Genomic DNA, 21,796 nt, shown 5'->3' on the forward strand with positions numbered 1-21,796 from the left:
AGCCAGGGGCGTAGCTGTGCAGGCTGATGTGCATCAGGGTGAGAATTCCTTTTTTACTAGTGAGCATAAGCAATGTAAGGCAAATGCATCAAGTTTAGATGAAAACTGTGTATTGGGGTGGCCATAATTTTAACTCGCAAGGCTGCAAACCCTGATTTTTACTAGTATGACTTGTTCGAGAGATGCATCAAGTAAACTTTTTCTCTGGCCCCGCGAGCTTCCGGATCTTCAAGCGTAAATTACACGTAAGCCTCCTCGAGGTCAGACCTCAAGGCTGATTCTCGCTCAATCTTGCGCCCGCAGAATCCGCTCCAAAATAATCGCGTACAACTGGCATCGAGATCTAGAGCTCCTATGAGAAGAGAACCTGGACGATTTAAAACTAAAATTGGACTTGATCTGCAGAACTGCTCGGAATACCGATGACCAAATATTAATGCGCAACTTGGGTCAACTGCAGAGGATTTGAATACCAATCCAAGTACTACACGGATGCCAAGATATGGCGCCGAATGCCCATCGATCGATGTTTTCCGAGGAATGCAGCACAAACAAAAATTATGATCTGCTACCAGGTGTCAAACTCTTCAACTGACACGCTAAAAAATACAGCAAGTAACACGGCAATAAGACATCTCCAGCTGCCCTTTCTCACAGAGGATGCAGGGTCGCGATCCCCTTCAGAGCACCACGAACAGCTACCTCGCCGGATGCTCTCCTATAGCTAGCCCAGCCATGGAAGCTCACAGCGGCCTCAACAAGTACCTCCTGTATGGCCTCCTCGTCGCCGGCTCATGGCTCTTGCCATGCCTCCTCCACCTCCAGTTCTTCCACATTTCGCTCTTCCGTTACTCGTACATTTCCTCTCACCGTCGTGCCGGCCCAGCCACGCTCCCCGTCAATCTGTTCTCTGCCCCGCCAACGGTCGGCGGCGATGACACTGCTAAGTCGTCGTGCGAAGGTCGGCGCGTGTACATGCTGGATCTACCCTCACGGTTTAATCTTCTCCGGGACTGCGTCGATGGATCGCCGGCGTTTGAGGACGAGACCAGCGCGTGCGTCTTCATGTCCAATGCGGGCCTCGGCCCGGTGCTCGCTCCCGCCGCCGGCAACGACAACGACCGTGTCATCCCTGACAACGGATGGTAAGCAAAGATATCGACCGTCACGTACGATGGTGGTTTTGAGTTTCATTCTTCGCGTGCTCTGGTTAGTTAGTTACATACTTACATCTCGATTGAAATGCAGGTTCAACACGGACCATCACGCCCTGGAGGTGATCTTCCACCACCGCATGAGGCGGTACGAGTGCCTCACCGACGACCCGGCGGCGGCGACAGCGGTGTACGTGCCGTACTACGCGGGTCTGGAGCTGAACCACTACAGCTGCGACACCAACGCGTCGGTGCGCGACGCGCCGTCGGCGGAGTTCCTCCGGTGGCTATCGTCGCGGCCGCAGTGGGCGGCGCTCGGCGGGCGCGACCACTTCATGCTGGCGTCCAAGACTACGTGGATGTTCCGGCGCGTGCCCAGTAACGACGACCCCAAAGGGTGCGGCAACGGCTTCCTTGAACGGGCCGAGTGCCTCAACATGACGGTGCTCACCGTCGAGTCCAACATCTGGAACCGCCGGGATATGGCCGTGCCTTACCCGACCTACTTCCACCCTTCGTCCGCCGCCGAGGTGGCCGCGTGGCAGGCTCGCTCCCATGGGACGCGCCGGCCGTGGCTGTTCGCGTTCGCCGGGGCGCGGCGTCCGAACGGCACGCTGGTCCTCCGCGACCACCTCATTGACAAGTGCGTCTCCTCGCCGACCCGCTGCGGCATGCTCGACTGCAGCCACGGCCACGTCTGCCGGTCCGCGGAGAAGCTCATGTCCCTCTTCGCCTCCTCCCGTTTCTGCCTGCAGCCGCGTGGCGACTCCTTCATGCGCCGGTCGTCCATCGACGCCGTCGTGGCCGGCTGCATCCCCGTTTTCTTCCACGAGGGGTCCACCTTCGAGAAGCAGTACCGATGGCACGAGCCGGACCCGGACAACAACGGTGGCGACGTCGATGGCCGCCGCCGTTACTCGGTGTTCATCGACGCGGACGACCTCGTGGGAGGGAAGGTGGACATCGAGGAGGTGCTGAGCAGGTACAGTGGCGAGGAGGTGGCAGCCATGAGGGAGGAGGTGATCAAGATGATCCCAAGGTTTGTGTACAAGGACCCCAGGGTGAGGTTTGACGGGGACATGAAGGACGGGTTCGACGTCGCCATGGACGAGGTGATGGCGAGGACGAGGAGGATAAGAAATGGTGAGGATTTGGGATGGGATGTGTAAGTATAGAGCTAAGTAGAATGTCGATGATACTATATGGCTGCGGAAGATATTCAAGACCAAGAATCAAGCTCAACCGGGAGAGGAGACTCACGGCATTTGATCAAGAAGAATGTGAGAGAAAGTGGAACCTCCCACCTTCTTGATCAAATCTCCGTGATTCTATCTGTGAAATAAATAAAACGGAGCGACTAAATTCTGCTTGGAGGGATCAAACTCAAGTCGGTATGAAGACTCCAATGATTCCCCACCTTTGAGCAAGAGCTAGCCCATCCATTCACAAAAATCGTGAAACCAGGTCAAGATATTGTGTTTGTCCGGGGCAATGTACTTTGGGTATTCCGTGTTCTTTGCCGAGCGCATATATGATCTGTTGTTTTTTTGTAATTGTTTTGAGGTACGTCAATTTTGTTGGAGCAATTGCCAAAATGGTCTTTTTAGGCCAAATTCGTGTAGCACAAAAATAAAACTGTTTGAAAACGATTAGAACTCAAATATCCCCGTAATGGTGCGTGTTTTTGGCCCATGTTGTCAGGTTACTCGTTATTCTAGTTCCAATGTGATGGCCAACTAGACTGCTTAAAATGAGCGCTTTTTTTTTTTATAATCTCTCCATTGTTCAGCCCGACCCCCATTTTTCTTCTCACCGAATCCCTAGTCCGTGCTCCCAAATCGAAGCTGTCGTTCTCCTTGTTGTTGGGACTTGAAGACCTCCCCGGAGATCTGTCACGAGCAAATGCCCTCGTCGCCACCACTGCCGAAGTCCGCTCACCCTCGCCACCACCCAGTTTCGCATCTCCTCATTTTTTCCCTCGGTGTCGCGCGCTGCAAGCACACTCCGGCCCTCAGGGCCACCGCCGAGGCTCTTGCCGTCATCGCCGATCGTTTATTGACTCTGATTCCCATCCGGATTGTTGGAATGTCTGATATGAAGTAAGCTTAATTTTATTTGTGGTAGTCATTCTTTTTTATATGAAATTTTGGTGACAGTGAAATTTATACTTTCATATGTATTTTGGGCGTTTGAGTGGATTTAATGTTTGTCATTAAAATCATTTACTTTGATAACACCAACTTAGGTTGTACGAGCTTTGCAATATCTGAATTGTATCTGAATTACATCTGAATTTGATAGCGCTTACTCGCTTGTGAGGTGAAAATTTAATACTCCCTCCGTCCCACCAAAAGCGTTTCAACTTTATCAAAATTTAGATGTATCTATCTACTAGTCTCACTAAAAGTGTCTCAACTTTGTCAAATTTTAGATGTATCTAGACACTATGTAGTAGGTAGATATATCCAACTTTTGACAAAGTTAAGACACTTTTGGTGGGACGGAGGGAGTACTACAGATAGGATATTTTTTTCAAACATGGTAATGCCATAGCTGAATAAAACTTGACATGACAACATCTTAGATTCAATCACACTCTACAGAAATAAAGAAAACATAATTTGGTGTTGCACGTAACCATAACAGTGGAACACCACATACTCGATCACACCGTACAAAAATGAAGAAATATAATTTGGTCTTACGCATAACCATACATAGTGTTAGTGAACATATAACCATACATAGTGTTAGTGAACTTATAAGCTCCAGGTTGCCTCTTAATTTTTGACGAAAAACAGGTGGTAATGTTGAGATGAACCACATGGGTGCTTCGGCATGATGGTCATAAATCTACTCGTATTGCAGTGTTGGGCCTATTGCAGTACCACCATTGATGTTCATGGTGCTCCAATTTGGAATTGGCTGTGGGTATGAGTGTTGGACGCGACTCTGTGTAGCAAACACATATTTTGGTTTTGTGGTGACCCAACATATCATTGCATGTTGTAGAACTCAAGTTATTGACATAACATTACATCCTCAGAGTGGTACAACATAAACATTGCGGGTCAAGATATGTCTATATAATTACAACTCCGACCCTTTACAAAAGATCATCACAACCTCTTAAATTTACAATGAGGTAAACTGCAATTAAAGATCCAGAAGAACAACTCGTAGATTAAACTTATCACTAGCTCTATCTATATAGGTACTTGGCTTGCTAAAGAAAACTAACTATGACTGAACTCTAGCTACTTAGGTTTTAGGACTAGGGAAATGGGGTAACATTTATTCCTTCAGTGGTGCCAAAGAGATTATAAGGCATTTACCAACTTTGCCCCATATTGACCCCACGTGGCAGTGAATCCGAAATATTTTATATTGACCAACATTCTTATTTTAAATACTTCTATTTCTAGAGCAACAACTTCCTCTATGGCCTTTTGATTTGGCTACGGTCACTGCATGCATAGTCCTCCCACCGACAGAAAGCGGAGCGCCAGCGCTGCTGCTGCTTGGACCATCCACAATACATGGACGCCCTCACCATTGGTACAATATTGCCCAAATGCTTTCCTAAATTCATCCATGTTGGAAAAGTAGGTGCCTACAAGTATGACATGATGAATTGGATCATATGTTATCACTTATTCGCTAGTCACCTCATCATCCACTGGGATTGGGATCGCAACCTCCTCCATATATAGTGATTCACCTATTTTATTATCACCCATTTATGGCTGAACTAGCTCGTGTTCACTTACCTCATCTACATCTGAAAGAGGGGCCACTTCTTCTTCAACGTGATCTCCAATGCCTAGTAGATTACACATTATATCTTTTGCCATAGGTTGGTTTAGCCCTTCACCTTCCATGGATTCCACTTCAACGATGTTCTAATCTAACGATTGTGCTGGGAAATTTCCTCCAAGGACTTCTTTTACATGTGCTGATGCTGGTTGTACTGCCCGTATATCCATTTCCTCATTTCTGATTCAAAATTCAAAAAAAAAAATCATCATCACAGTCTAGGTGTATCATATGCACATCATCATTCTTTTTATGGGTGGTCTTGGTCTACTTCTTGGCCAAAATCACTACTCCCTCCGTTCCTTTCTATAGTGCCTATTGTATTTTGGCACGGAAATTAGCGCAAGCAATATTTTGACACAAAACCCCCTAGCGATCTTAGAAACAAAATAGGAAACTGAAATTAGATCTCAGAAAATAATCTTGTTTCCATAACCGATCGCGCCATGTACTCCCTCTCTCCTGCTATTCTTTCCATAATCAGATTGGTTTCCACATTTTCTGGACGGGAACAGATTGGTTTCCTGATTTACTGGACATGAACATATTTGTTTCCAGATTTTCTGGATGGAACATATCGGTGGAAGGGGTTCTTTGCAAAAAAAACATAGCTTTACTCTTATATTCCGAAACAAAAGTGGAAAAACAATAGGTATTATAGAAAGGACGGAGGGAGTAAATTGTTTCACAAATCTATACCCAAATATAATCCAGGACTAAAATTATCGGCAAACATTTCTCTCATAATAACGATTTTTTTTTTACTATATGTATTGTTGTGAATTGTGATTCACCTAACTGGGCTGGACTATATGCTCTAGTCCCATGACAATGCTCCCACCTAGGCCCAAGGCCCAACTAAGGCAGAGCATGGAAAGGTGGTGTGGCCCAGGCAGTCGCTGCCCGTGCGCGCAAACAGAGGCGACGGTGACGGCGAGGTAGAGCCGGAGAGGCAGGAGGAGCCAAAGCAACCAAAACCCTCGTCCCGAGCTCGAGCTGTGGTAGGGTTTACCGGTCCAGGTCGGGATGGGAGGAGCCTCCCCGGCGATAAAGCCGATCAGCAAGTCGGTGGTGCACCGGATTTGCTCCGGCCAGGTCATCTTCGACCTCTCCTCCGCCGTCAAGGAGCTCGTCGAGAACAGCCTCGACGCCGGCGCCACCACCGTCGAGGTCAGCCTCAAGGCCTACGGCGAGGAGTGGTTCAAGGTCGCCGACAACGGCGCCGGCATCTCGCCCAGCAATTTCCAGGCACGCGCAAACCAAATCCCCCATTTTTCTAATCTCGCTGCCAGATACTCCACTTGCTCTGCATTTTTGCTGTCACTGGGTTCTGACCGTGCCGTGCTCCCTGTGACCTGCTCTAGGCGCTCGCCCTGAAGCACCACACCTCCAAGATATCGGATTTCTCTGACCTCAACTCCGTAGCCACCTTCGGGTTCAGGGGGGAGGCGTTGAGTTCCCTCTGCGCATTGGGGAAATTATCGGTTGAAACGAGGACTAAAGATGAGCAGGTCGGGACACATTTGGAGTTTGAGCACTCGGGCGTGGTCACATGCGAGAGGAAGATTGCACGGCAAGTTGGAACCACTGTGACGATCGAAAAATTGTTCTCCACCTTGCCGGTTCGGGGCAAGGAGTTTAGCAGGAATATTCGGAAGGAGTATGGCAAAGTAATCTCCTTGCTGAATGTGAGTCTTGCATCTTAGTGTTTTTCTTGTCGGAGTTGATTGTTGTGTTATGATAGAGGCTGAAATTTTATTTCTTTTTGTTATCTTCCATTACTAATCGATGATTCTTACCTGCTTTAGGCGTACGCCTTAATTGCCAAAGGGGTCAGATTACTTTGCACAAATATCGTGGGCAAGAATTCCAAAATGGTGGTGGTTAAAACTCAAGGAAGCAGTTCACTGAAAGACAATATGATTACGGTATTTGGTTTGAACACTTTCAAATGCCTTGAGCCCTTCAACGTGGCCATCTCAGAAGACTGCCAGGTAGAAGGTTTTCTTTCCAAACCTGGACCCGGCAGCGGTCGCAATTCAGGAGATAGGCAGTTCTTTTATGTGAATGGCAGACCTGTGGACATGCCAAAGGTCACCAAGCTTGTTAATGAACTCTATAGAAGCTCAAATTCCAAGCAATATCCTGTTGCTGTCCTCAATTTCTGCATTCCAACCACATCTTATGACGTGAATGTCGCACCTGACAAGAGAAAGATTTTCTTCTCTTCCGAGCATGCCATTTTGCTATCTTTACGGGAGGCTATTGAAAATCTGTATAGCCCTCAACAGTGCAGCTTTTCCATCAATCACATTGAAGATCCTGAAAAGGAAGAGGACCCTGCCATTGTTGAACCAAATGAAAGCACAGATTTAATAGAAAAGGAGAATGTTTCATCTCCCGAAAATGATAACGACACGGATGAAACAGATAGCGATGACAAGGATCCACCAGAGAATCAGAAAGTGTCTTCTTCCGTGACAAGGTTAGCCACTGGAGCTGCATCCAGAGACATAAGCCCCTTGTCAAGGGGCCCAGCCACTCCGGTTGGTAGATCTCCTTTGCTTTCAGCCTCCTGGTATGAACAGCCAAAAAAATCCAATGGTAGCCATCCAGTAAGAGAAAATCATGCTAGAACAGGGCCTGCTGTTAGTGCTAAATCCTCCCCATCAAGTATAGTTCAGTCTTCTCTTATGAACTTTCTATCACTAAACAAGAGGAAGCACGAAGACAGTTGCAACCTTATTTCCGAAGCTCCAGTGCTAAGAAGGGGGACAAACTCAGAACAAGTGAGACGAACAAGCCTGGAAGAAAATGCACCTGGTATTGCAAATGCCAACTCACTCCAGGAAACTAGCCTTTTCCAGCGTCATTCTCCGCAATCATTTGTACCTAAGCGGGCAGAAGTTTCATCACAGCATTCAGAACCATCAAATATTGTGTCTCATAGTACTGAAATGCCTCTCCTTGATCCACGCGGTCTTCACAGTACAAAATCTGATGTGGTAAGGTAGATTTTTTTCGCAGTGAGACAGTTGTTTCCATCACATTTCTGTAGGAGACTAGCCATTGTTCTCTTTTTTTTTTGTTTCTCTTTTTTCCATTTTTTCTCTTCCATTTTTTGCCCATAACTGATTGTTTCTTAGCATATTCTTCACAAGTGTCTTTGCCTATTAATATTGTATTTCGTAGAAGTTCAAGCTGAATTTTTCAACTGTTGTGTTTTATATGGAATCATGACTCTACTTTCAGTTTGGCTCCTTTTCAGTTGTGTATGATATGTGGACATCTGTTTTTGGAATAAATTCTTCATTAGCTAAGTTGTATTTTTCCACGAGTTAGGTAGTTTCTTTGGAAAAGCTTTTGTCATGTTATCAGTTCATGGGATTGACTGTACAATGAATGCTGCAAACCCTGCAGGGTGAACAGAATGATCAACGCCTTTCAAATTCCGGTGCTCCATGTCAATATCCGGAAGATATTGAACCTCAAAATGGACCGTCTAATATTCCTTTACCTGTTGCGCATGGTCATGATGATGGCACTTCAGGGTGTTCTACATCAGTATCATATCCGGTTATGCAATTTAAAGTTGCTGAGCTTAGGAGAAGAAGAAAACACAGGTTTATGGTATCACATGAAAACGGAATTCATTGTTCCAACAAAACTGCAAGGTAACACTTCTGCTATTTTTATAAGCAAGTTTTATTGTCATTAGGAGTTAGGGGTTTGACTAGTTTATTTGCCCTAGGTGCTATAAAGCCGCGACACTGGATAATTATGTGCCAAATGACGACGAGGGAAAATTGAATTATTTAGCTGCAGCGACCAATGAGTTGGACAGGCTTTTCAGCAAAGATAATTTTGGAGAAATGGAGGTTCTTGAAATGGCTCGATGTTTTTAATATTCTTGTTTGTTTTCTAAGGTTGCAAGTGACATCATATTTAATATACCATTTGCCTTATGGATGGAAGTCCTCCAGCTACCTACGTGATAACTGAGCGAAATTATTACCTCTTTTCTGAAATGACATACTAAAATTATTCTGATGTATTCAGTGATTGGGAGGAACCATAATAAATTTTAGCTATTATGATCTGTGAAATCTGATGTAGTCATGCCCATTCTGTCCTTTTTGAGGGGTCTTACATAAAATTTGCCACGTGCTGTATCCAGAGGGCACTTGATCTATTTTAGTTTGTTACTGTTCAAGGCCGTGCCAAGTACCATAGGTCATGTTGCTGCTACAACTTAGAAGTACCTTGCAAGATATGGACTGTAATTTTTTTAAAAAGAAAAACATGTTGTTAAGACCTCGTTGTTTATGTACTTGAATGTGGCAATGATAAACATATTGTGTTGTATGCAGTTGTTCTGTAGAGTACTAACTATCTCATCTTTAGGTTGTTGGGCAGTTTAATCTTGGTTTTATCATTGGAAAGCTGGACCAAGACCTTTTTATTGTAGATCAGGTACCTCTACATGTTTTTCATACAAATTCCTGGATATATGAGTAGCACCTCTTAAGGTACCTCATATCAATGAAATTATTTTCTTATGTTGTCAGCATGCTGCTGATGAGAAGTACAACTTTGAGAGCTTATCACAGTCAACAACCTTAAACATACAGCCTCTTCTTCAGTGAGTAATAAAAACCCAGCATTTTTCATGTGTTATTTATTCGTGGAACTTCTTAAAACCTATGGGTGGTTTAAGGAATAACCTAAGAATGTTAACGCTAGGTTAATATTTACATGTTATCCCCCGCAAAAAAAATTCTTTACCTGTTATAGCAAATTTTTCCACTTGTATTACAGGAGTATTTCTGACTGTGTTCTGACGCAGGCCACTGAGACTTGAACTATCACCAGAGGAAGAAGTTATCGTATCTATGCACATGAGCACTATCAGGTACATTTGCTTGAGTCACTACCTAAGTTCTGGCCGCTCAAAAGTTGGATCAAACAACTTGATATTGAATATCTAGTTTTATGCAGTACTCATCAGTTGCCTGTTTGATCAATGTTTTGTTATAGTCAACGTTCATTGTGCAATTCTTGAAAGGACGTGCATTCTTTAGTTCAGATGCTATGGTTTCTCAGTAAAAGTTTCTATCAATGATTCCCACCCAACTCTGGAATGACTCTCCCCTCTCCCTTAACATATCAAAGGGCCTTGCTAGCCCAGTCTTCCGAGCCTTGCTGCATAATTCTGAAGGGCCAGCATGAGAGGATCAATTGAATAACCAACTCTCCACCCGGCTGCCACTATTTCTTGAAAGACAACAAATGCACTTGATCATCCAAGCTTCACTTCCACAAATAGTACCCAACGTGTGTCCTAGCCGCCAAGAGCACCCACTTGGGGTGGCAGATTTCAAATCCAATCTTTCTGTCTGCAGTCTGCCCATAAGAACGGGACGGTGAATTATCAGTAGGGGCTGGCCTGCTGGTAGTTTGTACTCCCTCCGGTTCCTTATAAGTTTTTTGTTTGGAACATCAACACAGTTTTCAAACTACAACTTTGACTACTAATTTCTATCAAGCATACTTTATGAAGTCCGTTAAAATTACATATTGGGAAAGTCCTTCTGGGACAGATATATGCTTATGATTTTCAAGCATCTAAGTATCTAATCAGTAATTTATTTATTTGTTTGACCTTACCTATGTCTGGAATTACAGCTAATACAGAACTGGAGGGACTTACAATTTCCATTCATTGGTTGCTATTTTCTATTAACTAAAAATGTTTTTTCGAGAATACACCCTGGAAGGTGTACTAATCGCATAGAAGAAAGGGCAAGAAAGCCCGAACCACAAGTTCCACCCCTACGGCGCTAAAGCCTAATCTCCATCACGCCATGAGAAAGGAAAAGGCTCAGGAAATCCGAAGGACTCCGAGCGAAAAAGCCTAGCTAACCGCCACCTCTGGAACTCCTCTATTAACGAAAAATGTTGCTGCTTTTATTTTGTTTTGAAATTATCAATTCATGCATGATGAATTTTCCAATTGCAGCAACTAGTTGTAGTTTGATTGCTCAATGCATTGCCTTATTTTCCATCAAGTATTAACAAAAACACACATTTGAGACTGATTAAACTCCTGTTCTTTTTTCTGTTATCTTATGTCAGGAAAAATGGGTTTGTTTTAGCAGAAGATTTGCATGCTTCACCTGGCAATCATTACATTTTGAAAGCTGTCCCCTTCAGTAAAAATATTACATTTGGTGTTCAAGGTAAATACTTATTTCCCATTTGTCCGAAACATACATTTCCGCTTCTAAAAAACTCAAAATTTGAACTTATTTTCATTTCCTTTGATTTAGACGTGAAGGAGCTGGTCTCCATGCTTTCTGACAGTCAAGGTGAATGTGCAATAATTAGTACCTACAAAATGGATAAAACTGCTTCTGTTTGCCCTTCGAGGGTTCGTGCTATGTTGGCTTCACGGGCTTGTCGAATGTCTACCATGATTGGTGATCCGCTGACAAAAGTTGAAATGAAGAAGGTAATTATAAAAATTAGGCTATGGTGTACCTAGAGACCCTGTAAACAAGCTCCTGAAAATTAAGTTTTTTTTGCCGTGGCTGTATGCGATTTCTGTTCGGTCTTCTTCAGTGTCACCACAGTCTAGAAATATGCATCACTTTAAACAGTAATTAATAATTAACCAATGGTGGGCCTGTTTGCTTTTGCACTTCAGATACTTAAAAATCTGACAGGACTAAGGTCCCCTTGGAATTGCCCGCACGGGAGGCCAACGATGCGCCATCTAGTAGACCTGACTTCTATGATATCTGAAGGTAAAGGATCGACGAGCTCACCCTCTAGCAATGTCTATTTACATGACGGTTTATGGCAATGCCAAGTGGTTCTAGTAGCCAGTATCAGGTGCAAATGTGCGATTGTAGTCTCGAACATTCTGGATTAACTTCTTGCACTTGCACATGGCTGCCACTCCCAGTATTTAGCGCCCTTCTGTTTAATAAAGGATATCTCATGTTTTTTGCAGAAGCAGATTGAAGCGGTGTTCAGAAGGTTGTTGCGCAAAAGGAACATTCATCCATTGATGCTCTTCAGGATTTTATTGGCAACCACGTCGGCTCATTTTGTACAAGCATCATCTCCAATCTTGGGGAACTTTGCAGGATTCGCTGACATCTTGGTCGCCGTTCAGTTGACTGGGGGTTGTGTCGATGGCTTGGCTTCTTTTGGCGCGCTACAAAATTGGAAGAAGGTTTCTCGCACTTTGGCCGACGGTTTGTGCTTTGAGCCTGTCAGCCAAAGCTACCAAGCAGCACTCTTCGGTTTCAGATCGATTGTTTCGAGCGCTGGACTATCCAGTGGTTGTTAGGCTAATCTTCCTGTTGTAGATTGCTCTTCATGTGGCAGATAGGTAAACATTTGAACAATGTAACGTTGGATTGTAACAAACATCAGCGTGTTGGTTGATCCTTCCATTGTTTCGTTGGATCTGTTCTCTCTCAAAAAAGGGTTCCGGCAAATCCTTTATATTGCAATCCTGCCACTGGGAGTAGTCGTTTATTTATTTATTTTTGAGAAAAAAATACAGATTTAAACGTTCCTACACAGTCGCAATTTGCAGGACCGGGCTCGCCTGTCAGTGACAGGGTTTTTATTTCCGCACCGACCGGTCGAGAACTCGAAATACGCACGCCTCTTTTCCTTCTGCCTCCACACACCCGCAGAACCCTAGCTATGCAGAAGCAGACGGGCAAGTCCGGCGGGGGCGGCGGTTCAGCGTCGGTGAAGCGCGGGCGCCCGTTCGGAAGCACCACCGGCAGCGGGGCCGCGGCGGCAGCCGCGGCGGCGTCCATCGGCGACCCGGCGGCGCCGGCCGCCCTCGTCGGGCCCTCCCTCCAGCTCCTCACGGCCCTCTCCGGTGAGCTTCCCCTTCGTCCCTTCTTAGCGTCAAATTGAGACCGCGAAGGATTTTAGGCCTTTAGGGCATAATGGTGGGAGCACACTGCAAACCGCGTCCTGGACCCCTGGAATCGACTTGCTGGGGGAGATTTAGGAACCCTCAGTTTTAGCTGCATTTGCAAGCCTGCAATGCTGTGATTAACCATGTGCCTGCTATTAAAGCGAAGACATATTATAGAAAATAGAGGGATACGGAGTTTGAGGTCTTCTTCGCTTTGGGTTAATTGTGTCTTGTGGGGGTCCTGTTGGGGATCTACTGAAGCTGTCTGTAAGAGCTGCTGCTTCCTTCATCTGTAACGCCACATGATGCGTGTTGTGATAATCCCATAATGTACGCCAGTAACAACGAAGACACCAATCGTGTTTGATGCAATGGTAATTGTGAAGAGTTGCAGATTTTTGAACAAGAAACCAATTAAACAATGAAACATGTTTGGATTCTCAAGTTGGTAGGATTCGATGTAACAATGTTGCGGTAATTGCCGATATGACATTGGAAATAAAAATTATTGTCAGCCAGATAAACAAGAGGCCTATCATTCTATTCCACATAAGCAAGACAGAGGAATGACAAACGTCAGTCTGGTCGTTGCCAAACATAATGTTAGAACTGCAACTGCCATCGCCATGATAAACAACAAGAGTTCATACCTCATATGCCTTCCCAAGCAGGCAGGTTGGCTCATAATGAACAATGTTTCAGCACGAAAGCATACGCTTTTTTCAAAGCTGTACGATGCTGGAAACCAAAGCACTACACTAATTACCAAGATTTACTTTGAGATCAGATGTTCAGTGTTCCAATTCTTGGACACATAATTCAGGCTTCAGCAGAACAAATAGATCTATAGGATACTGACTGAGCTCAGGCTGCTCTGACCAGTATAGGTGTTTAGTCTTTTGATGAAGATCGTACCATAATCATGAACTGAAACATGTATTTTTGGTTCAGGATGAGTAGGAGAAAGTTGCACAGTACAGTCAAATAGTTTGTTGGAATTTCAAATGTTCACTAATAATTTTTAACCATCTCTTCCGCATACTATACTTTAGTAGGATTTACTTCTAAAATTTTCTGGCTTCATTTCATTCTGGGGGCATAGTTAATTAGTTACTCAGAGCATTGCAGCTCAGAGCACTGCAATTGCAATGATAATCCTGTGGCTGTGGGTTGAGCTGCTTTAAATAACTGTGTAGTTGGATGCCTGTGTTTTTGTTAATCAAGTTGGAAACAAATTTCTTGTGCTTTTGATATCTAATGTAACAGGTCAACTGTTTGATAACAGGATCTATCTACTTTTGATTTATCCGGAGTAATATTTATATCTTATTTTCCACAACAGCTAAAAAATGAAGCAGAACACAGCTTATCATAGCAACCAAAAACTGGAGCCTGTATGATAATTAATTTTCACGTTTTGACATGTGCTTGCATGAAAGAATGTGAACTGAATGGACTCAAGCATGGGCTATGAATGCATGTACTTCGGTTATTTTGCAAAACTCCAAATCATTATTTTGGTTGAGTAGCTGACGGATTGCAGCGTGGTATAATATGTGACCTGTTATCTCTCTGTCCCTTCCCACAAATGCATAGGATATGACCTTTATTGTTCCAATTTACTCAGACAGGTTGTTTTTTGTCCTGCTAGGCAATTTTTCCCCCATTCAGTACAGATGATACCTTACTTCTGTGCCTTGAACTTGAAATGCATGATCTTTCTTTCTAGGACTGTGCTACACGGCGGCGCCGCATATATTTTGTTCCGTGCGGCGCCAGCCTGGCACCCTTCTTCCTTCTCCCATGCAGTCGAGCTGAGTTGCGCCTGCGTAGCACATTTCTTTATTACTGTCTATGTCTCAGAAATGGTCCACCCCACCTGTGGCTCTATACAAAAAGCCAAAACGGCATCTGGTCCACATTAATTGAGTGCTGAAAAGCAACGCATCATCACCTAATTACAGTACTTTGCTACTCTAGTATATAGTGCTCTTACTGGTAAAAAATCAAGTCCCCTTCACGAAAAAACCATATTGTTTTGACTGTCAAAAAAGCCAAGAGACATCACTTTGTAAATAAGTCGCAAAAACTAGGATAATACATTGTTGTAAGTTGATTGGTGCCTAATTGTCAAATTCCCCGCGAGTGCTTGACGAATTCATTGGGTCTAGCTATCAAAATCTTAGCGCTTAGCTGCAAAGTTCTTTGTGGTTAGCTACCAAATTATTTGCCCTTCGCTGCCCCATTCTTAGGACTTAGCTGCCAAATTAGTTGCTCTTAGCTGCACAATTTCTAGCACCTAGCTGCCCCATACCTACAGTGGCACCTAGCTGCCAAATTCGTCGCTCTAAGCTGCACAATTTTATGCACCTAGCTACCCCATTCCTAGCACTTAGCTACCAACTAGCTGCCAAAAATTCTACCACCTGGCTGCCCAATTTCAACCGCCTGGCTGCCAAATTCCTCTTGCCTAGATGTCACGCCACAGTTCATATGCAAAAAACGCCATGAGTAACACAATTGGAAATCAAGAGATAAGAATCGACAAAAACGAGCTGTGTAGGGAGAAGAAAAGCTCAGGCAAACATGGCGCCGACGGACTCGTCATCGCATTCATGCCTCCATCTACTCGGCGGCCGCAGACTCTACGAGTTTGCCGGTGACGGGCTCCTCCACACACTTGCCGGCGGCGACTTCACTTCATGCTCGGCAGCGACCTTCCTACCTACCCGACGAGTGCTTCCTCCTCCACACGCTGGCATGCGGCGGCCTCCTTGTCGTGTGCTTGTCGCCGGCGGCCAGCCCTGCTGCGCGCTCGTCGGCGGTGGCCACCCCTGCTGCGCGTGCTTGCGCGGCGGCCAACCTTGTCGCATGCTCGTCGCCGGCGGCCACCCTTGCCGCGCGCTCGTCGCCGGCGGCCACCCCTGCTTGCGAGGCGGGAGCCTCAGAGCCGTGCTCGCGCGGCGAAGCTCCTCAATCATCCACTCCTTGCACTTCATCCCGTGGTGGTCTGAGGAAAAGAGAGGAAATTGTGTGGTCCAAAGCAACTCACGAGAGGATAAAGCGCATCGGTTATTAAGGGCGCGTGTGCTTTTTTTTTTTCCGCCACACAGGAGAGCAGTCAGTGCGGCGCTTTTGGTTAGCTTTTCCCTTCTTTCTATTATGCTTAATGGTTACTAGCGTGACTATTTGGCAGAAAAAAAAAGAACCTAACTTTTTTTATTGTTGTGGTGTATTTTTCAGATCAGAATAATAAAAGAATTGTCCTTGCATTGCAAAGTGGGTTGAAGAGTGAGATACTGTGGGCATTGAATGCCCTCACAGTACTCTCTTTTAAGGAGAAGGATGATCTCCGTCGGGATGCAACACCTCTTGCTAAAGTTCCTGGGCTCTTGGATGCTCTCCTTCAAGTTGTAGGTCCTTAGTTCCCTTTCTCTCTCTCCAGTTCGATGTGGGTGTTACTGAATCATGTGTTCTATCTGAAACTTATAATTCTCCAGGTTCCCAATTCCTTTGTAATCACCGAGTAATTATCTGCATTATCATTAAAATAATTTAAAAAGCTAGCATAATCATAAAATATTAATCAAGCTATCACTTAAGCTACGGAGTAGTATATTTTGTCATTAGCATTGAAGAAATGTGTGATGAACTCATGCAAATTCTAGGACTTGGCATCATTGCCACTGTAGCTGTAAAGAAAAATTATAAAGATACAGTTTTTCAATTGGTTGCAGAAGCAATCTTTTATCTAATTTTACTCCTAAGGTTCTTGCACAAAACCTGAGCTTCTACAGTCTGCTAATTTATGTCTTTATTTGATTTTCAGTTCTTCACAAAAAATAAGCAATGCTTTTATCGGGTTATACAATTGTTAGCCTTTTTCTTGGCATTCTGTTTGACGCTTCATCGTCTTATACAGATTGATGACTGGCGAGATATCGCAATGCCCAAGGACCATACGAAACCACCAAGAGCAAGAACTTTGGGTGCCAATATAACACTGTCAGGCTTTGGTCTTGAAAATGTTGGACAAGTCTACTTAGACACTGCCACGTATGTCCTTCTTGACCTCATCAAGATCTTGAGTACCCATCTCACTTTTCATGATTCATGTGACATACTTATGTTCTTTAAAATAATAATTTCAGTCCTTCAAATGATCAACCAAAGATAGAGGACTCCACTATCACAAAGAAGAGATCTGCAGGATTTTTGTTTGATGAAGATGGTCTGTTTAATATTGATGATGAAGGGCGGACAGAGAGGCAACAGTGTGCTGTTGCAGCCTCGAACATAATCCGCAATTTCTCTTTCATGCCAGAAAACGAGACTACCATGGTTCAACATAGACATTGCTTGGAGACTGTATTTCAGTGCCTGGAAGACCAAAATGCAGGTAAAGTCTCAGAATCATTTATTGTCATCTGGTTTTGGTTTTGGTCCCCATGCATGTCTTATGTTCCTTTTGTTCAGTCCATCTAGTTAAATGTACAAATTGATTTAGAATTGACTGAACATGTTTTTTTTAATACAACTTGTGACAATATTTTTCTTGTGTTATTTTGGAACAGTAGCTATATATGCACACTTCATTTTAGCTGCAGGTGCTTTCATCCGAATATTGACTTTTTATTTAACCTATTTGATTTTGAGTTGGGATTTATACAGCGAAATTGCATTAAAGTTGCCATTTCTTTGTTAATGTATTAATTTGGTTTAATATACGAGTTATTTATCCTAGGACTATGTGTTGATAATACACTAGTCCCATTGTTTACAACAAATATTACTATAAGATCCAACAACCTTTTTTTTGTGCATTTCTATCATCTGACAGAAGATGATGAGCTCATAACAAATATGCTGGAGACTCTTGTCAATTTGGCACCTGTGCTGGACCTTCGAATCTTCAGCTCTTCAAAGCCATCATTTATTCCAATTACGTGAGATAGAAGTTCACCACAAGTTCTGTTCTTACTTGTTTCCCTTTTATATTGTTCCTCATTATGTTTTCCTTCATTTTTGCCAAGACAGTGAGAAAAGCGCAGTTCAAGCCATAATGAGCATGCTGGACTCTTCTGTGAAGGCGTGGCATTGTGCTGCGGCTGAATTGATTGGGCGGCTAATAATTAATCCAGACAATGAATCGTTTCTTCTTCCTGTGATTTCACAGGTAAATCCTTGGTTTAGCAGACTTATCTGTTTGCTAGAAATGGTTTTAAGCGAAGCTTTACATTGCTATACTTGATACAGATATACAAGAGGTTAGTTGATCTGTTGAGCGTGCAAGCATTCGATGCACAGGCTGCTGCTGTTAGCGCACTCTACAACGTATCAGAAGTGAATATGGATTGTAGGCTGAGGCTCGCTAGTGAGCGATGGTAAAATCTGCTCATTTCATCACATATAGAATTCTAACATTGAAGCCGCAGAATTATTTTGAATATGTTGTTTCGATGTCTCGATTGAATCAGGGCTGTCGACAGACTTCTCAAGATCGTGAAGGCACCACACCCGGTTGCCGAGGTTTGCAGGAAAGCAGCGGTGATATTGGAGAGCCTTGTCTCTGAGCCTCAAAACAGGATGCACCTCCTCGTCCATGAGAACACGTTTGCCGAGATCCTGACGTCGGAAGGGAAATACTCTGACACGTTCGCTCGGATCCTGTATGAGCTGACCGCGAGGCCGAGCAACAAGGTGACGTCCGGGCAAGCTATTTGGGGAAACATAAACTGATGCATGTGCTTGACCCTTCAACATGTTGTTAAGATCTAGACGCAGGATGTAATGTAGGCTCTTTTGTGTTGAAATTTCATTGAGTTTCTGATTGCATGTAACAAGACATAGCTGTATTTAGCTGCATGATATGTTTGTGTTAGAACTTAGAACTCTGTTGGGATGCTGAAGCCTGGACTGGATGGTAGAAACTTACCATGTGCATGTGATGTAGTATCCTGCTGGAATAACGGTACTCGTTTGCTTTGTACTGAAGCTACTACATTCATTCCCCCGTAAGCGTAAGAAACTGAGCTCTATGCGCTTTATGTTAAATGTTCGGAGCATCTCTGCATATGAACCTGTACTATTAATAGTTTAATTGTTATTACACCTTTATGTAGATACACATGTAGCTAGACACATAGGCAAAATTGACTCAATTAATTTGGAATACACAAATATTTTGGGAGGAAGAGAAGATTTATGCATGCATTATCCTATAAACTAAATGAACTCATAATTTACTTGAATATAAATTCTTAATCGTTCATTTAGAAGAGGAGTATCCATGACACAGTGCAACCCTGCAAATAGGCTCCACAAGAGTAAAACCCCAACGCTCCTCCTCATGCTTGACATCCGCAAAGCTTTTAACTCCGTGACACGAGAGTTCATTGTTGAGGAGTTCATTGTTGAGCTTCTCAAGAGGCACGGCTTTCTGCCAAGGTTTCGTGGTTGGATCACCGCCTTGCTTTGTACCTCCTCTTTGAGAGTCCTTAATGGTGTTGTTGACAACCGATCAAGTATGGAAGAGGCCTTATAGGCTACGAGAGTAGGAGACCCCTTATCGCCACTTCATTTCGTGATTGCCATCGAGCCACTTCAACAAATTCTTGAATTAGCCACTCAAAATGACCTCTTGCACAAGATTAGAGGGAGAGAAACAATGATTAGGACATCTCTTTATACGGATGACGTGGTCGTCTTTGTGGCCCCCCAAAAAGAGGACATTCAAAACCTATCAACTATCCAGTCCAGTCCAAAAAAGAAGGAAGCAAAAGATAATGCTCCTCTCATATGTTGTTTTGAATGGATCGACCCTAAGAAGCTTTGGGTTGGAATGATGTCCCCTTGCAATGAGGTTGACATGGACATATTCTATGCCGCACAACCATCACTATTAGCAATGTGAAAATTACCTCCTTGTGGGATTCCCCTTCGCTAAATGGAAGGAAGCCAAAAGACAATGCTCCTCTCATATGTGAGGCCTCCTCTAGGATTTTTTTTTGGAAAATCCACCAAGCCTTGCGCAACAATTCTTGGGTTTCAAAATAAAAATAGTCACCAACTTGACCGTTATTCAGATTCATCATATATCTGGCTTTGCGGAAGGGAATTTTCCTCCCAAAGTGGGTTTTGTGTGTCTGATAACAACATTACGATATTTTACCGTCGTGCTAAGTGTTTTTGGTAAAACTTATTTCCAGCACAAGACGATGATCAATCCCTCAAAAGTGAAAAGATCAAAACAATGCCCATAGCTTTTCGGTTGTGTAGCTAGATGGTTAGCCATCGGGGCTGGGTGATATGTAGGACTAGAGGCGCGCGGTTGGGCCAGTGGGGCGAGTTGGTGGTATCTGCTCGGGCCTCGGGACGAGGAAGTAGCCAAGGCACAGTGTCAGGCGTCCGATGACGCAAGGAAACATATGTCTCGTACAACAGTACTCCCATCACGTCAAAGACTAAGCGTCTAAGAACGATCATGGGAAAAAACAACGCGCTATTTCAATGTTTTAGTGGTGCTATAGCGTATTTATAAGGTGAACGATACATTATGCATAATTTTCTTACTATGATGCTAATTTCGCTATTAGCGATGCTAAGCTCGCTATTTATTGTAACGTTATAGCATTATAGCGAGCTAAAAAATCATGGAACTATCGTCAGCCGACAAGCCCCCGATTCCAACCCCAGGTCGGCAGCCAACCAGTCGCCACTTTCGACTCCCCACGCGCCGCGGTGGTGGCTACAACGCCACTCCCCTCCAGCTCTGCCCAGCCGCCTCCGCGTGTCAAGCCTCAGCCAGAATCACCAGGAGGAGGTGTGCCTCGACCAGGAGCTCGATCTGACACCGGTCTTCGCCACCAGGCCCGCCACCTCTTGCACAACACGCGACAGTCATATCTAGTTTCATCCTTGCATGTTCTCTTCTAACTTGGCTAGTACCAGAAGGTAGTTCAGTAGTGGTAGTCTTAGGTTGTAGACACCATGATTTAGCTCTATAGTTCTTTGCTAAGTTTAGCTCTTTATTTCTTAGTCCAGTTACGTAGTTCTTGTCTTCGTCATGCATGTTTTGTCTTCACGGGAGGAAGGGAAAACATGTTGATATAATCTTGTCAAAACTGGTTAATTAGTTATGCATGTATTACTCTGGACAATTTTTTAGCTGATGAAATCCATACCTATCAATTTTCTATTTTCTACGAAACGTTATTTTTAATAGTGTGCTATTAGCACGTTATAACTTGCATAGCTTTTAGAAAAAAACCACGCGATTTTATTTATCAGACTATTTTTTTTCCCTTGCTCACGATTGATCCACCAACCGACCAAAACTCGCACATACTGCGGCGGTTTTCCTCTCTACCACGTGCGGGCCAGCTAGCCAGCATGACCAGTTGGGTAGAAAATTGTTTGTATCATTGTACGGAGTATATCCACCAGGCCAACACAAAGGATGCATACATATGCTATTTTTGCCATAAATTAAGGTAGGGCAGCTGTCATACCTTGCTCAAAGGGGAGCTTCGCCCCTGCATCTGCTACTGCCTCGAGGGCGACACAACCACCAGAGCCAGGGTTGGGTGGCGGAGGGAGGCACCACATCGACGATGGCGATGACACCGAAGTTAGGGCTCAACGGCAGAGGGAGGTGCAGTGACGGTGTTTGGCGAGTTGACATCTAGCTTTTCTACATGGGCGCGTCGTGGGTGTCCGCACTGCCGTGGTCGTCCAATACTATACACCGACCAGGCCTCGTTAGGTATCGGGCCTGACCCATTTACGTTTTTTCTGTTTCTATTTTTTCTTTCCTTTTTGTTCGTTTTTCTGTTTTTTGTTTCCTTTTCTTTTTTGTTTTATATTTCTTTTTTGTTAA

At 44.2% G+C, this 21,796-nt stretch overlaps 3 protein-coding genes across 7 annotated transcripts; all 3 read left to right on the forward strand.

Annotated features, from left to right (window-relative positions):
* Window positions 1-735: 735 nt before the first annotated feature.
* Window positions 736-2,323, forward strand: LOC124689158 (xyloglucan galactosyltransferase KATAMARI1 homolog). The gene is made up of 2 exons (XM_047222731.1): window positions 736-1,145; window positions 1,249-2,323. The coding sequence occupies exons 1-2, from the start codon at window positions 736-738 to the stop codon at window positions 2,321-2,323; spliced, it is 1,485 nt and encodes a 494-aa protein (XP_047078687.1).
* A 3,563-nt stretch (window positions 2,324-5,886) lies between these two features.
* Window positions 5,887-9,883, forward strand: LOC124685913 (DNA mismatch repair protein PMS1-like). 3 transcript variants are annotated; one of them, XM_047219934.1, is made up of 8 exons: window positions 5,887-6,218; window positions 6,335-6,658; window positions 6,779-7,975; window positions 8,391-8,644; window positions 8,722-8,848; window positions 9,375-9,443; window positions 9,539-9,612; window positions 9,789-9,883. In XM_047219934.1, the coding sequence occupies exons 1-8, from the start codon at window positions 5,997-5,999 to the stop codon at window positions 9,829-9,831; spliced, it is 2,310 nt and encodes a 769-aa protein (XP_047075890.1). In that variant the 5' UTR covers window positions 5,887-5,996; the 3' UTR covers window positions 9,832-9,883. The 3 variants fall into 3 exon arrangements, 2 of the variants coding, with proteins under 2 accessions (XP_047075890.1, XP_047075892.1); XM_047219936.1 differs by lacking the exon at window positions 9,789-9,883 and having other exon boundaries at window positions 9,539-9,616; XR_006997643.1 differs by lacking the exons at window positions 9,539-9,612; window positions 9,789-9,883 and having other exon boundaries at window positions 6,779-7,980.
* A 2,806-nt stretch (window positions 9,884-12,689) lies between these two features.
* Window positions 12,690-18,827, forward strand: LOC124685914 (armadillo repeat-containing protein LFR). 3 transcript variants are annotated; one of them, XR_006997644.1, is made up of 9 exons: window positions 12,693-12,876; window positions 16,162-16,331; window positions 16,841-16,974; window positions 17,070-17,317; window positions 17,759-17,864; window positions 17,956-18,094; window positions 18,175-18,302; window positions 18,396-18,743; window positions 18,784-18,827. XR_006997644.1 is itself a non-coding variant. In XM_047219938.1 (8 exons), exons 1-8 carry the CDS (start codon window positions 12,693-12,695, stop codon window positions 18,655-18,657), a joined length of 1,371 nt encoding a protein of 456 aa, XP_047075894.1. In that variant the 5' UTR covers window positions 12,690-12,692; the 3' UTR covers window positions 18,658-18,806. The 3 variants fall into 3 exon arrangements, 2 of the variants coding, with proteins under 2 accessions (XP_047075894.1, XP_047075893.1); XM_047219938.1 differs by having other exon boundaries at window positions 12,690-12,876; window positions 18,396-18,806; XM_047219937.1 differs by having other exon boundaries at window positions 17,762-17,864; window positions 18,396-18,806.
* The last annotated feature ends 2,969 nt before the right edge of the window (window positions 18,828-21,796 follow it).

This window comes from Lolium rigidum, chromosome 2, assembly GCF_022539505.1.
Source record: "Lolium rigidum isolate FL_2022 chromosome 2, APGP_CSIRO_Lrig_0.1, whole genome shotgun sequence".
NCBI classification, from domain to species: Eukaryota; Viridiplantae; Streptophyta; class Magnoliopsida; order Poales; family Poaceae; genus Lolium; species Lolium rigidum.

Coding starts and splice junctions, on each gene's coding strand:
- LOC124689158 (XM_047222731.1), top strand. CDS start 736: ATGGAAGCTCACAGCGGCCTCAACAAGTACCTCCTGTATGGCCTCCTC. Junction 1,146..1,248: donor GTCATCCCTGACAACGGATG/GTAAGCAAAGAT, acceptor ATTGAAATGCAG/GTTCAACACGGACCATCACG.
- LOC124685914 (XM_047219938.1), top strand. CDS start 12,693: ATGCAGAAGCAGACGGGCAAGTCCGGCGGGGGCGGCGGTTCAGCGTCG. Junction 17,318..17,758: donor CCTGGAAGACCAAAATGCAG/GTAAAGTCTCAG, acceptor ATCATCTGACAG/AAGATGATGAGCTCATAACA. Junction 17,865..17,955: donor CCATCATTTATTCCAATTAC/GTGAGATAGAAG, acceptor TTGCCAAGACAG/TGAGAAAAGCGCAGTTCAAG.
- LOC124685913 (XM_047219934.1), top strand. CDS start 5,997: ATGGGAGGAGCCTCCCCGGCGATAAAGCCGATCAGCAAGTCGGTGGTG. Junction 6,219..6,334: donor TCTCGCCCAGCAATTTCCAG/GCACGCGCAAAC, acceptor GACCTGCTCTAG/GCGCTCGCCCTGAAGCACCA. Junction 8,645..8,721: donor TGTTCCAACAAAACTGCAAG/GTAACACTTCTG, acceptor TATTTGCCCTAG/GTGCTATAAAGCCGCGACAC.